Source organism: Xiphophorus hellerii, chromosome 10 (assembly GCF_003331165.1).
Source record: "Xiphophorus hellerii strain 12219 chromosome 10, Xiphophorus_hellerii-4.1, whole genome shotgun sequence".
Taxonomy (NCBI): Eukaryota; Metazoa; Chordata; class Actinopteri; order Cyprinodontiformes; family Poeciliidae; genus Xiphophorus; species Xiphophorus hellerii.
The window spans coordinates 5498467-5514544 of record NC_045681.1 but is presented as its reverse complement, the minus strand read 5'-3'; the positions used below and the strand labels follow the sequence as shown (position 1 = coordinate 5514544).

The 16078-nt window shown below is 38.3% G+C and overlaps 1 protein-coding gene across 1 annotated transcript in view; it reads left to right on the top strand.

The window, feature by feature from the left end:
- Positions 1 to 15706, top strand: part of nrg3b (neuregulin 3b) — a 264283-nt gene extending 248577 nt beyond the window's left edge. Inside the window, exons 7-9 of the mRNA XM_032574450.1 lie at positions 219 to 328; positions 7515 to 7697; positions 14731 to 15706. Coding sequence (XP_032430341.1) covers positions 219 to 328; positions 7515 to 7697; positions 14731 to 15481 — 1044 coding nt within the window. The 3' untranslated portion in view covers positions 15482 to 15706. The remainder of the gene's footprint in view (positions 1 to 218; positions 329 to 7514; positions 7698 to 14730) is intronic.
- Positions 15707 to 16078: the final 372 nt, after the last annotated feature.

Sequence of the window (16078 nt, the reverse complement as noted above, 5' to 3'; positions counted from 1 at the left end):
CTCCCCCCAAAAACAGCCCTCCATTCTTCACAGTAAAGATAGTGTGTGCAGACCTGGAGGGTTCCCCATTTCAAATTTAGTCTAATCATATCACAGGATGTCTCTTCAGAATCAAGTTTTTGAAAGTGTGTAGGGAAGTGTGCTTTTTGTTAACATGTAAATATCTGGTTTTAACTGTTATGTTTTGTCTTTTACCTTTTTTTTCTTTATCTCTGCAGGGCTGCAGCTCTCACGGATCATCTCTTGAGGACAACAGCTTGGCACCAGGCTCTTCCACAGTCACCCCACCTATTCTGAGCAAAGCACTGTCGAAAGGAAAATGCTTCAGGTGAAAATATGACATACTCTTATTGCCTGCCCCGTTTCATATCTTTCTCAGTCCGTATCAAAATATAAGAGGCAGCCAAGTGAGAACTTTAATCAACCCGGCAATATGATGTAGTAAATGGGCTTCCATATAATAACCAGATCATTTGTTAAAGGAGAAACATCTTAGAAGGATTTATGAAGATTATAAATGGGAGCAACTCTGGTGGTTTATTTCTCAGATGCATCGCCAACTAGATGAGTAGTTTGGGTTTTTTTCTTTATAGGAAGGTTCATTGGTTCAGATAGTTTGATCATATAAATAGTGGAGCATGCAAACATACTTATGATGCTACTTTATAGACTTTTACTTTAAAATATTCTTGGAAGATTCTTTAGTCGCCACCTGCACAATATGCTCTTTGGAATTTTATGTGAACAGCACAAAGTACGGCAGAAGTAAAATGAAAATGTTCTCAGCATTTGTATTTAAATTGCTGAAGTCAACATTTCACAGAACCACCTTTCTCCATGATTAGGGCTTTAAACCTCTAACAATTTACTAACTAACAAAATTACTAAAGGTCATTCAGGTGGGATAAAGACAATATGTGAAAATCAAGTTTTAGGTCTTCAATTTAATTTAGATTTTGACTTTTGACTCACAGACTTTCAAGATTTTGGCAAGATTTAAAAAAATTATAAAAAGTCTTAACTACAACCATTTTAATTCTAGACATCTCAAGTCTGGTCATATTTTTTATGTTGTAGCTTTTCCTGATGCAGGGAAGCAATAAGCCCTGTGGAAAGGAATGCATCTCTTGATATTCAACTTTTCCCACAACTGAAAACTCAACTGATAACAAATACAGACCAAACTTTTTAGGATATTTAAAATTGAAGACAATGTATTATTTTAATTCCACTTCACATGAATGCACTACTGTATGTTAGCCTATCACATTAAATTCTAATAAAACACACTGTAGTTTGTGGCTGTAACTTGACAAAATGTGAAAAAAAGTTCAAGGGCTATCAATATTTTCATCCTCGGGGACAAGCAAACATATGAAGTTCTAAACAGTGAATGACCCTAAATTGCCCATTTCATCTCTCTATTGGAGGAAGATTAAACAAATTGACAACATTTTGCTACAAGCAATCTCTGCGTCGGCTTTGCTTTGTGATCACAGCAGACAGAATCAGATGCTGCCGCTTAAAATCCTCAGGGGAGCCCAGGAATGCGGGCATGCAGCGTGCTGCAATAGCCCCATCTGTAATGTTCACAGACAAGTTACACTTCCTTTGATGATATGGGCACACTTCGAGAGCTAAAATGAATTTAGAATCATAAGTCTTACGCTGTTTATTTTTCCTTTAGCGGTGGCAAGTGGGTTTTTTTTGTGACTGAAAAATCTATGGTAAATATCTACCTGGAACAGATAACCCTTTCGGAGCTGTGTGGTATAATCACATGCCATAGAGGTCATGCTATGCCTTCCACTCGTTTATATAAAGCATCGTTACATTGGGGCTTTTCAGTGTTTTTAGTTGAGGATGCGGCATGGAGAAGCCACAGTGATGAAAGGAAGCAGTGTCTTGGGGGGCGGATGCACAAGTCAAAGATTGTGTGTCCAGACAGTGAGAGTTTTTACAGGTCTGCTAGACAATGGTGACAAAGCCCACTGTGGAGCAGTTGTGCTGTGTTTTAATGGACCAGCGGCATGTCACAGAGGAAAGTTTTTCTTTTTTTCTCTCTTTCTGAAAGGTCGTTATGTGTTGCTGCAGGGACACTGCCAACACCTTCTGGCTTTTTCCTTCAGAGTGGTACTATGGAGGTGTCTCATGAAGGGCAGCTGACAGTCAATCATCTGTTGGGACGGTTCTCACAGCCTGTGGAGGCATGGGAGAACTAGACTGTGATGGATGATGTTGAAATGCTTTCAGCTATTGACCTGAAAAACTGGACCACATTGTGAGCTATCAGGAGAAATGCGCCATAAAAATATGTCAATATGGCCCCCATCAATAATACGGCAAATGTTTACCTGTGTGTCAGAGGCTTATCACTGGGCACGGGCGTGTGCAGGTTGACTCACTTGTTTGAAAGCACGCTGCATCTGTTGAGCTGGGACTTGGCCTCAGCAATTTAGATATCACTAAAAAACACCTGTGGCCTCCTCTCTGACCATGACAAATCAGCAATCACACAAGGGACTCCCCGAACAAACACAAGCAGGGCACTCGATTTGTGGTCGCAACACTGTACGCTCTAAATTATCATAAAGTACACTGATTTAGCTTGGTCTTAAAACATCTTTACAGTAAGCCATATCCATATGGTGTAAGCTTTAACAGATGGCATGCTGTAGAATTCTATGAGCCAGGAGAATCCAACAGAGGTTTCAGTCGAACAAGGAATGGATTCCACCCTGTAACACGCTTAGATTTCAGGAGACAGCTCTGGGTTGGAAGTAAACGGACAATAATAAGACAGCTGCAGGTATGCTGCACAATTCCCCCCCCCAAAAAAAGTCTCTGCCAAAGCACGGTATTTATCATAGTAGAGATTTAATTATTCAGAATGCTGTAGCATTTATCTGGAGCATGCATCATAACAGTACATTATATTGAACCATCATAGTACAGATGTCAAAGCCCAGTGCATGCAGTAAGATGAAGAATGCATAAGTCAAACTTTGTCAGTTAAGCAATTACCTGAACCACTCCTCTCCAAAGAAATGTAGGGGTTGTTTCTTCTTTTTTTTGTATTGTATTGTAAGATTGTATGTCACTACAGACATTCATTCATAGTAAACTAATATTAAAGTGAGAAGACAATTCAACACATGACCCTGGAACAAGACTCTGTGACATCAAGCTCTAGCAGTCTACGTACATGGTAGACTGTGTTTCTGTGTTCGATATGATGTAAAGCACTTTGAAATGCCTTGCTGCTGAAATGTGCTATACAAATAAAATTTGATTGATTGATTGATTGATTGATTGATGGTGTGCCTTATCTTACTGTTGAGCTACGCAGGACCTCACACTTGCTTGTTTTGTGTCAGCATCTATTTACCACCAAATGAATATGACAGGTGAAACTTCATACAGTGCCATTTTAAATCATGTGTGAGACGCACAGCGCAAAAATAATATTTCTAAAACAAAGCTCGAGAATTCAAACACTCAACAATAATACCTTTTCTCCATCTTCACCTTTTTGCCTGGATGGTCTGATCATCTGTACTGTCCACACCTGCACTGAAACAGTGAAAGCTCACTGAGTTGTGAGCATATTTTTGCTTAACATAGTGACAAAAAACTTCTAAGGTGTTTACAAGCTGCTGAGAATAAACAGAGTTCTGAGTGTCGTTATACCATTACAGCATTGGATCTGAAAGTGCTTCTAAATTTTAGACCAACACCCTAATTTTCAAGCCATCTACCTATTTTCTATACCTGCCTGCCCTTGCAGGGTTGGGGAAGGAGATTTGGTGCCCATCTCCAGCTATCATTGGAGATAGCAGGCTACACCCTGGACAGATTGCACACATCCTCACCTAAGGACATTTTTTTAGGGAGATCAGATAACCTGACAGTCGTGTTTTTGGCATGTTGGAGAAAGCTGGAGTACACGGAGAGAACCCACCCATGCACTGGGATTCAAACCTAGGACCTGACAACCAACTGTGCCAACATGCAGCCCATTTTCAAGCCAATACTATATTAAAAAATTTATTTTCCAGTGGTACTATTTTACATCAACATTTTTGCACAGCTCACTTTGTTTCCTTGTCCTCAAAATTTTATGCAGTGTCTCACAAGAAGGCAAGAAGTTTGCTGTGGTAGAACTGAAGAAACCCGAAATGTTATCATGACTGAATTATTAGAAAACTGTGGAAAGTAGGCTAATCAATTCCTTAAATCAGCCAGCAAGCTTGAGTTTTTCCACATACTGAGAAGAAAACCTAGTGAGCATCAGGAGTGCTATTCTGTGTGGGTGTTTCCTGCTGGTTTTGTGGAGATCGGTGTTTTTCCCTGTTTGTGTCTCACCGTTTCAAGCTCAGTTCAGGTCGTTTGTCACACGCTGCTCCCCCTCAGTCTGTCGCTCTTCTCTGCTCTTCTTCAATAAGCAGAGTAAATGCATAAACAGTGAGAGGAACTGGTTAATTTACGGGCAGCCGTTCTCTCACAACAAAGCTTGTTCGAAGTAAGTGAGCTTTTGATTAAATGCAGAGATAGGCAGCTCTCTGTCTGTTTCAGACTTATATATTTTCAGGATTTTATTCTCCAGGAATTTCTAATAAAATACTTTTTTTCCTTGCTTCCAGTTCATTCTAATTAGAAAATAAGCTTGCAGATAGTTAACAATTCCCCACTATTCCACATTATTTACGTTGGTTTCCTGAAACATTTGATAGAAATACATGAGGTGCAGAGCTGACTCTGATATTTGCTCATTGTTTCAAAACCACAAACATCATGAAAATATCCATATGGTAGCTGTTGTGTTGTAGCTGTACTGAGCAAAAAGAGACACATTTAACTTATAAAGAGGTCATATATAACTGTTCACTGTAAAAGTTCTTCTATCACTTAATCTTTTCCACCTAATATTCTGTTACACCAAAAAAATTAATGTATTTTATTAGGACTTTGTGATTCAATTTTGTTTTAATAAAAATTTAGAAAGGTGTACCATTTTATCAAGTCTTATTTATTGACACCCCTGTTTATATGTATATATAAGCCCAATGCAATATATTGTCTGTAAAGTCACCTCAAAGTAAACAGTGCCCCCTATAGATATATTTGATCTGTGAAAACTTAAGCGTTTTTGAACTTTATTGAACAAACGGGAAACATGAAGACCAGTGAACATTCGCATTCCAGCTGAAAAAAAATGACCTTGAACATCAAGTAATAGTTCAGATCAAAGCATATGCATGTGCTGGAGTGACCCAGTCAAAGTAAATTGTGTTATAGATTTCAGGTAAGATTTGAAACGTAGTCTTCTCTCATAACTTCCCTTCAATCTGAGTTTGAGTTGTTTTGTGAAGCGGATTGGCCAAAATTTGCAGTCCTTTGATAAATGCTGGTAAAAACGTACCCCCCAAAAATCTAAAGGTGTGTCTGAGTATTGGATCAGATGGGTTAAATACAAAAATGGTTTTGTAAATTTGTGTATCAATTTTTGTCTATTTTTCAATTAACCGTATGAGCTCTGCTTGGTCATAAAATCCCTTTCTATTGAAATAGATGGTCGTAAGATTTCAATGGCTCACTTGTTTTCCATGCTGGTTCTGACCCAGTTATTTAATTTCCAGATCATTATAGTAGTAACAGTAAGATGTGGGTTAGCAGGAATCCCTAAGTTTTAAAATCTAATTCTAATATTAACTGAGGTTGAATGTTGTGGTTCTGTATACAAAGAAACAGTTTGTTCCTATAAGATGTATCCACACTCGCATATTACAAATACAATATAAATTGTAAAACTTTGTAAGATAACTGTGTGACATAGTTTTTTTTTACTGCTACGGGGACTAAAAGATGTGTTTTGAACTAGGCCACCTACTGTGCTCTGAAAAAAATTCAAACAACTTGCCTAGACAAAAAGAACGTGGCTTCCATCATTTGACAGCACCGGGAGATCTGTATCTCGTCAACATCCCAGAATATAGCAACACAGTTCACTGAAAGAGAAGGTCTACATTTATCCTTCATGTATTCCTGTTACGCTATTTAGTGTGTGCTTTCGGCTGAGTGAATGAAATGGGGGTTTGTTAATCAAATAGGATGGTTCCACTATTTAAGTTAGTATATTACCCCTAAAGTGTGATAGAGACAATCCACAACAGAGTATTTAGTGTAAGGAATTTAACCCAATTGAGTTTTACTTGAATTATTGCCTGAAGACAAAACAAAATCCCAGATTGACAGTAGTAAAATGGTTGCTTAATGCACATTAGTATAAATAAATTTGATCAGAAATCATCTACAGAAAAAATGCTGTATGTGCTAGAGGTTTATAGTAGTTTGTAGTTTTCAGTCCTGCTCAGGCACAGAGTATGGGACTGTTTGTCTTTGTTAGACTTTTTTTACAAAACGGAAAAATATGGAATTCACTGCTAACACTATTAAAACAGTGGCATGAAAAGCTTTAAGGCAGCAGATTAAACAGGCCATGATAAATATAAAGAGACAAATGTATGCAACCCAAATACAGAGGACCAAACTAATGGAACCCAGGGAAATTAAAAGAACAATGACCACATTTTTTATCACTTCATGCTCCTTGTGTGCATCTGATGGTTTAAATGCACCTGCTTCTGTGTTTACATGTTGTCTGCAGGCGTGTGTGTGTGTTTGTATATTTGTATGCATTTTGCACAACACCTCGCGGAGACCAGCTTCTGTCAAGATTAGACCTGTTTCACTCTATCAAACTGCAGGAAAAAAGATTAACCTGAACTTTCAACACGACAGAGCTGCCACTGACAAGGATTTATTTTTATTTTTACGCATGCATAAAACGCCTGCCATATAAAGGCGCACGTCTAAGCAGCATGTGGGCTTTGTGTATCTCATTAATTACAGTTTAATGCATCAGCAGCTAGCAGCAACTAATTCAAATGGAAGGTGTGTTTATCTTAATTATTTTTGGTAATACAAAAGCAAATATTTACAGCTTTATGTAGAAGGAGAAATAAATACAGTTACATGTTGAGAATGTGGCTTGTCATACAACAATAATTGATTTTGAACTTAAAGGTTTCTAAGAGGAAAATTCTGTTTTCCCTTTGTTTTAACCATAAGTTATTTCTTTCAATTAAATGTATAAATTTGTCATTTGGCGTATATGTAATTGTGATTATTTCATATTTATAGATGCTTTAATGTACATACCGTACTTTTAAGTCAGTTTAATGTGGAAGGTTTTTTATCTTATGTAAGAGAAATGCAGCATATTTCACATCAACCAAGACAGATCAATAATAGTAATGACATATTTCATTTGTAAGGTGCTTTTAAAGACATTCCAAGACGCTGTGGAATAACAAAGATTAAAAGCAACAATGCCAACAGTAAGCAATAAAGGGAATTTTAGACATTAAATGCAATCAAGACAAAATAAGATATTGCAAAAGTAGTTTTAGCTTGTGATTTTTAAAAGCCATATTTTTCCCTTCTGATTGCAGGAGTAGTTCCCTTTCACTCAGTCCAGCCCAGCAGCGAAGAGAGGTCAACCACTTCAGGACCCCACCCATTTCCAGAGGGAAGCACAAAGTATCGACAAGCCTAATAGACAGCACCAGAGTGACCGGGCATGTCTACAAACACCTGCAGGAGGATGAGTCAACAGACATGGAGCCCATAAGAAGGTATTTCTCTCTTTTTTGTTAGTTTCATCATTTTTGTTTGATCCTGAAGGAGAACATTCCCTCTGCCCATCTTTGGACCGGGGCCACATAATCGGTTCAGTGGCACAGACCTCTGCACTAACTGAGGTTAAGTTGTTGTGGCGGAGAGAGGACTTTGGGAGAAATTAGTCTGCAACTGTAATAGTCAGTTCAAATCTCGAGACTATCCTCAAAAAGCCGATCCAAAGAGATAAATGAATATGCCGTGCCCTCATTCAGCTCCGTCTGCCGTTATTAATTTGGAGAAAACACTTGATTCCAAATCCTCAGCCACATGATGGTGCTGAGGAAAATATGAGCGAAACTCTAATCCGTCTTACAGATGCCACTGGGCGGCTCGTATATGAACAGAATTGTTTTATCTGACTTCTTAAAACAGCATAACAAAACTAATTACCATATCATGCACAGATTCAAATTCATTTCAAACTGTGCACAGTGGCTCTTGGTTTGTATCTCAGTGAAATTCTTTATTTTAATTTTTTTTTCTTCTAAGTAGAACAATTAGACAACTGTTGAACAGAACCAAAACTGCATTTTATTACAGTCCTTTCAAAAAAGATTCATATCTCTTGAATTTTTGCACATTTAGTCCTACAAAATGTAGGGATAAGTAGGACTTATCCTACTTAATTAATAAGTAGGATAAGGTAATTGTAGTTGTCTTTGAGCCTGTCTGTATGAAGTGCCATTAGAGAACATGTCTTATGAATGGGCGCTATGTAAATAAACTGAGTTGAACTGTATTTCATGATTATATTTTTCTGCAAGTCTGTTGGGGCATATCTTTACCCTCTACCAGCTTTGCACATCTAGACACTGAATATTTTTGGCAATTCCTCTTTGCAAAATACTGAAGCTCAGTCAGACTGAAAGGAAAAATCCTAATTTCAAGTTTGCACCAGATTTTCAATTGTACTTAGATCTGGACTTTGATTGGACTATTTTAAAACATGAAAAATCTTTGATCTAAATCATTCCATCATAGTTGTATGTGCAGTATGATGAGGGTCATTGTTAAATGATCTTGCACCCCAGTGTTAAGTCTTTTGAAGTCTCTACAAGGAATGACCTGTGTTTAACTCAACTCTGACCAGCTTTCATGTCCTTCCTGAAGAAGATCACATCATAATGCTGCCACTAAGATGTTTCACATTGAGGATCTTGGTTAGGATGATGTGAGGTGAAGGTCCTTGATTAATCACAGCATTTTGAATGTATATAAAATGCTGATGTAAACATGTTAAATTTTAGTCTCATTTGACCAGAGCACCTTCTTCTGAATTTGCTTTGCCCCCTAATTGACTTGTGGCAAATTGATAATTGTTTTCTACTCTCAAAAATCGCTTTCCTTTTGCCACCTCTCCATAAAGGCTAGACTTGTGGAGCGTCCCACTAATAGTTGCCTTCTAAACAGATTCTCCCTGCAGAGTGGTTGATTTCTACAGCTCCTTCCAGATGTATGGGTCTCTTAGCTCATTCTTTGATTGAGCCAAGAGGCCATAGCTGTATGGTTAATGCTCTCCTTATTTGGCCTCTCAGCTTATGTGGAAAGCCATGTCTTGGTAGTTTTGGAGCTACTCTTTGGATGTTTTGTGATTAAGCTGGATTAGATAGTTTTCTGAGAGATAGGCACAGATTGGGATATTATTTTAGAACTTCCAGAAAGAAGTACCCATAATCAGCTTTATTGGCCAAGTTTGTGCACGCAACAAAAAACATTAACATGTAATATCTATCTATCTATCTATCTATCTATCTATCTATCTATCTATCTATCTATCTATCTATCTATCTATCTAATATAGCACCTACTGTATATACAGTACAGACCAAAAGTTTGGACACACCTTTTAATTCAATGAGTTTCCTTTATTTTCATGACTATTGACATTGTAGATTCACACTGAAGGCATCAAAACTATGAATAACACATGTGGAAATATGCACTAAACAAAAAAGTGTAAAACAACTGAAAATACCCCTTATATTTTAGGTTCTTCAAAGTAGCAACCTTTTGCTGTGATTACTGCTTTGCACACACTCTGCATTTTCTTGATGAGCTTCAAGAGGTAGTCACCTGAAATGGTTTTCACTTCATAGGTGTGCCCTGTCAGGTTAATAAGTGGGATTTCTTGCTTTATAAATAGTCATGAAAATAAAGAAAACCCATTGAATTAGAAAGGTGTGTCCAAACTTTTGGTCTGTACTGTATATATATATATATATATTAAGAGAATATGTGTATATACAGCATAATTACACAAGAAGAAGACAAGGTTGAACTGAAAAGATGCACAGTGTTCATTCCCAGCAGAGTAGCTGTACACTATGACTCTTAAGTGTTCATCAGCCTGAGGTAAGGAATTGTCTCAGTGGTGGCTTGTTTTTGGAAATGAAGGTGAAAACCTCGAAGGTAAAAGGCAAACCAGTTTGTGTCCAGGGTGTGTGGGTGTGTCTGCAGACATGTTAGCCTAAAGGCTCCAACACACTCTGGCATACTTCACTTGGCACAGCTCTGAGTTCTCAAGGCAAACTCAAAGCAGGCATCCATACAAAAATAAATTAAGGCTGCGTATCTGTACTCAGTGCTGGTCAGTAAGCTGGTTGGCGGGTGGTCACATTGAAGTGTTTTGTATGCGACACCACGCTGATAAGGTTGAGAGTCTGCGCCATCTTGTGGATGTAATTTAATCAAATTTCAAAGATAGTCTGATGGATAAAATTGGAAAATTGAAGAACTTGAATGATACATCAGTGAGGGAATATATGGACTTTCAGAGAACAAAAATATAGTTGGGTAAGGATGAGGCTGTGCTCCGACCTCAGTGGAACTGTAGGAAAATGAAAGAATTTGCCACAATGTAGGAAATTAGCACTGTTTTTCTAAGGGACATAAAATATCAAAACCATTGCTTATAGTGAGAAAAACACAGGAAAGAGTACGAGGGATGTAACCACTTTGTGAGACATCTTGGATTTTCCCTGTGCTTATCAGAATTATGAGGCTGGGCAGCCAGTTGACCTGTTTTGATGCACATTATCAGAGATTGGATCCGTTTCAGGTTGGATTAAAAACAAAGCAAGCTTTTGGCAGAGTCGCCCCACATCAGTTAGCTAACTGGAGACTTAAACAAGTTTCAAAAGTAGAGTCTGATCATCTTCCTAACTGGCATACATTCAAAGGAGTCAAATCTCTGACACGTTTGTTATCAAAGAGGCAATATTTACCCAGTGTGCTCAAGGAGAGAAGGGATTATATTAATGCAAACAAAGCTGTTCAGAATGATTGTTGCACAGCAGCTCCCAAACCTGCAAAAATATTGATTTCCTTCTAGTCATTGAAGTACACATTTTCCAAAGTATATTTTTGTATACCGTCAGGCACCATCATGGGCATCTGTTCTTTAACAGTCAATCTGAGAACATGTAATTGTTTCAGCTTTTATTTATAGAGACAGCTAAGAGCACGTGTAGGTGTAAATAACAGTCCTGGTTAGCATATAGCTCAAAATACAAAACAACAAAACCTAAAAAATACCTAATTTGCTGTCATCGAGTGAAGCTGAAGCAATGACACTGTTAACAGATACGTCTGTCATTAAAACAACGGTGTCTCCCCTGTGTATTCCCCACCCTTAAAAGAGCACAGCGATGTTCCTATTAGCGAGCCATCCTGACTGAGCGTTTCAGCAACTTGTAAGATACTGCGCAAAGCTGCCAAACTCTTTATGTGACCTATTTCCATAATTTACATTTTTAAACAAAGCTCCGTGGAGCCTGCCAGGCGGCTTGTGTTGGGAAGAGATCCTCCAGGAGTCATTTCCCCCTCTAAACAGACACTCAGAGATGTGCACACACTCTTCCCCTGAATAACAAACTAATAAAGAAACTAATGAGGAATATTTCTGCTTGTTATTTTTTTTAAATCACAAAGGAAAAATCTGTTAGCGGTAGGCAATTAACTCTTACACACATTTTCCAAACGGTTTGAAAAAAAAAAGCTGAAGTAAGAAGACTTATCATCCTCTTTGGGACATGACGGCATTTGTACAATTAAACAACTTGGATATCATTATGCACTGATAAATCTATTCCAGGTTAATTTTCTCAGATGCAGCTGAACCAGATATTTAAGCACAGTTCACTCTATTAATAAAACACACATTTATTTTTTCTTAATATCTGCCGTTAAGTCCATTAAAATATGTCTTGTTTTAGATGAGTTCAGGTCACCAAATTATTTCTGTTTACTAAATGCAAGAGTAATGAGAGAGATTTTGTTTACTTACTTTTTGCTTAATCAGATTCAGAGATTTACATACTTTTGTTCATATTCTGTAGAATTACCTTTTAAATTGTTTGTACTTGGTCAAACATTTCGGGTATCCTACTATAAAGTGCTCACATATATTTTCAGGACTTTTTTCCTCCTTACTGCACTGTGGCTACTCTATATATTTTCTATAGAACTGGGAACACAGATTTGCAATGACCACTCCAAAATATGGGCGTTGTTGTCTTTAGGCCATTTTTAACTCATCATATGCTTTTGGTTTTTGTTCATTTGTATCACCCATTTGTGCTCAAGCTTGACTTCCCTCACTGATGTATTAAAATGCTACTTCAGCAATGGTTTCTTTATTGCTGAATTGGTGCAGTACTTTAATTTGGATAAAGAGACCAACATTTCTAACTATAAATCTTTCTGATATTTTGACCTATTTAAAAAAAAAACTTCCATGGTGTCTCAGAGGGATGAAGTATATTTGATATGTCTTCTTAAAATCCAATCACATTATTTCCACCATTGAATATTGTGCATTAACCAATCAGAAGCTTGTCATCATTAACTGGGATTTTCCTAATTGTCTAAAGGCATAGAAATCTTAGTCTATGTAAATATTCTTTTCTTGGAGAAAGTTATGAAAAGATGATATCCTATTATCTTTGCAATAATAAATGTTTTTGTACCTTTGATCCAAACATTGGGTTTTCCTCCTTTTGGCTTAAAAATGACCTATTTCTTAACTTACGAGCCACACATCAGCAAGCTCACCGGCCCCTCCCCCCTGCCTCTCCTCCTCAACCCCCTCATCTCCCATGTTGCCATGGATACACCCTCTCATTTCTGGAAATGAGAAACAGGAGGCGGAAAGGAGAATGAGTGAGGGGGGGTGGAAGCAAGGACAGGAGAACGACTGAGCAGAGATGATGAGAGGAGAGAGGAGTAAAGATGGAGGCAACAAAAAAAAGAAAAAAAAAACAGATAAGGGCAAAGATGGCAAACAAACACGAGAATACTCTTCTGTGTTTTCCATTATGTGGCAACAAATCCCCGCAGTCAGTTTTATTATCCAGTGTCAAAACATTTACCCATTGCAGACCGGGATGGAATTGAAGTCAAATTCGCCGTGGGAGTTATTTTTAGATAAGTTTTGATCTGACGGATTTACCTCCAGCTTGCATTTGTCCTTCTTATACCAAGAAGGGAGTGAGAAAGTAATTCAATTATTTAAACTCAGTTATGCTACAAACAGTCTCAGAAGGCTGACAATAACACTGACTGTCCCCTTAGGCTGCAGCAATATTAACTCTCATGTGCACTTGACTCTTGATAAGTTTCTTTACGCCACCCGCTTTTCCAACTTTTTACTGCTCTGGGAACCTGCAACAGAGTGCGTCACTATTTCAAAAAAGATGCTGGTGATGGGAAATATCAGACTCACATGTAAGGCCATTTTTGCCCTAAATGTTAAATTGAAGACCTGTCAGAGGAAGCGTAATGAGCCTCGGCTTTTAAAGTAAAACTAGAGCACAGTGATGTGTGTACAACATGTTCATGTGCGTATCTACAGCAGCCAGGGTAAGGAATCCAGCTGCTCTGCTGCTGGAGCCTTTAAACTTTGATAAGGCACACTAGGCAGTCATAAGAGAATGGATTTCTCAGTTAAACATTTATCCAGTAACAAACAAGGCTGCTCATGCTGAGAATTATGAATAATTAGTCAAAGATTATGCAAGAACAATAACTAAATAATAATAATTATGTTGGTGCAAGATTTTTGTCTGTGGAAATGCATTAAAATGTAAAATACACATGGTTACTTCATTTGTGTCTTTATGTTCTTTATTAAACAGTTTTTTTAATTACATGTAGCAACAGAATGCCTTGGATAAAAAGGATAACATAAGGCAAAAGTAGTTATGCTCATCAACATCTCCATAGTTTGTCATGTCAAAAACATTTATTTTCTGTGACAAAAGTCAAGGATGATAACACAAAATACAGTAGAACATAATTGCAAAGTAGAAAAGTGTGGTGGGGATTTGTATGAATATCTATAATACAAAGTTTATTTTTGTATCACTACCATTTTCTGAAATACTGCAGAAAGTCTAAGGATATGTCTCTACCAGCTTTTCTCATCTAGAGAATGAAGCTTGTTTCTTGCAACAAAAGAATGGGCATGATGCCGTCACCATCATGTGTCACGAAAGGAATAGTGTGCCAAAAAAGTTCAATTTTGCTCTCACTTGTTTGTGGGAAAATGCTAACAGGACTGATTATGGCTTTCTTTCACAAATAGCTTTCTTCTTTTCAACCTTTTGTAAAGGTCAGATTTTTTTTTTTATTAAAACTGTCTGTCCGGTTTCCAGATTGTCCACAGTTGCCATGCCCCCCTCTGACTGCTTCAGTAATTATTCTCAGTTTAGGTGACCTCTGTTTACTGAAGGTAACTAGAACTTTATTTAGGCATAGCAAAGTAAAAGGGACTGTTTACAAATTCATGCTCCATTTTCAAATATATAATTCCATTCCTCTTCACAACTGTCCTCTGTTTTCTGTTGTTTTATCATATACAATCCCAATGAAATGCATTATAATGTGAACACGAACAGTTCAAAAGAAATGACTACTTTTGCAAGACAGTGTTAATGCCTTCCACTCTTATTCAGATGCTGTCCTGTTTGTTCCCTCTTTTACCCAAAGGTGTGACTCAGCCAGCAGAAAGGTCGGCGCGCTCCTCACCAGAACCGCTCTTGCTAACACTACTGCCAGAAAAGGATGGACCGAGGTCCCATGCACCCGCCTGGACAAGGGAACCACTTTCCTGCCACACTCCCTGCGTGCTCGCTCTGTACCCATCATCCCGTCACTCCAAGCATGTGACCCCGAGGCTGAATGTGCTCGCACGAGTGACCGGAACCAAGCGGGGCTCCTAAAGTTTCAACCTTCGCTGTCAGGGGAGCTGGCGAAGCCCACCGGCAATTCTCCCCCTCCTCCTGGGAACGTCTGGTTAGAGACGGACATTTCAGCCCGCAGCATCAACCCCCATGTTGTCACACGTGCTCTGCTGGAATCCGAGAAGAATCTCGCAAAGGCTTCCTGCTCTGTTGAGTTCACAGGGGAAATCGTGCAAGGTTTAAAGCAGAAAAGCCTCTCCAGCCAGGAGGAAATGTACGGATCTCTCAGTGAGAGCCGTCGCGGTGGCACAAACACTCTGGAGGCGGAGGCTGAGACTGAGCCGGAGTCTGACGGGAAAGGTGTCCAATATTTAGCTGGAGCTGCGCACACGGGGAGTGGACCCAGTGGTGTGAAGGTGGAGGGCCAAAGAGAAGTCCAGGGACAGTGCCAAGGTCAGACATCTCTCGCAAACAGAAGGGCAAACAGCTTCCTGGCCACCAAAGGACCCAGCTGCAGAGGAACTGGAAATACTTATGCCAAGCCCTCTGCAAGCTGATTGGATTAACTTTGTAAAGCTTCAAAGACACCATTTCTAATAACTGGATACCTTTGCTGGTGGCTCGGGATGGCTAGACTGGGACCATCTGTGTGGCCACATGGACCAGTAACAGATGGCGATCAATTCCAACGGGAGATTAACAGAGTGAATTGTTGAGATAAAAAAAAAAACAAAGAAAAACTTGACACAAAAGACATGAAGCCACAAAGAGACAAACACACATTGTGAATAAATGTGACTCTATAAGAAAAACTAAAGCGTGACTCGAGTGGAAGCTTGATTTAAACAGTGTTATGAAGAAAAGTCACAATTTAAAAAGAGCTTCTACTTAGAAACCAAAATAGTGTGTCATCTCTATGTTGTTTCTCTATTGTAAAGAAATGAAATTATATATGTCATATAATATATGTCATATAGGCGTATATATATTTGACATACAATTGTGACAAAATAAAGAATAAGATAACAGTGTTAATAAAGAGTTGTTTTTTATCTATTTCTTTACTCGATAATTTGATCATTCATAGTATTAGACAAATATACCATTGCAGAAAAAATGTGTTCAATTGATTTTAAATATGATCACATATAAAG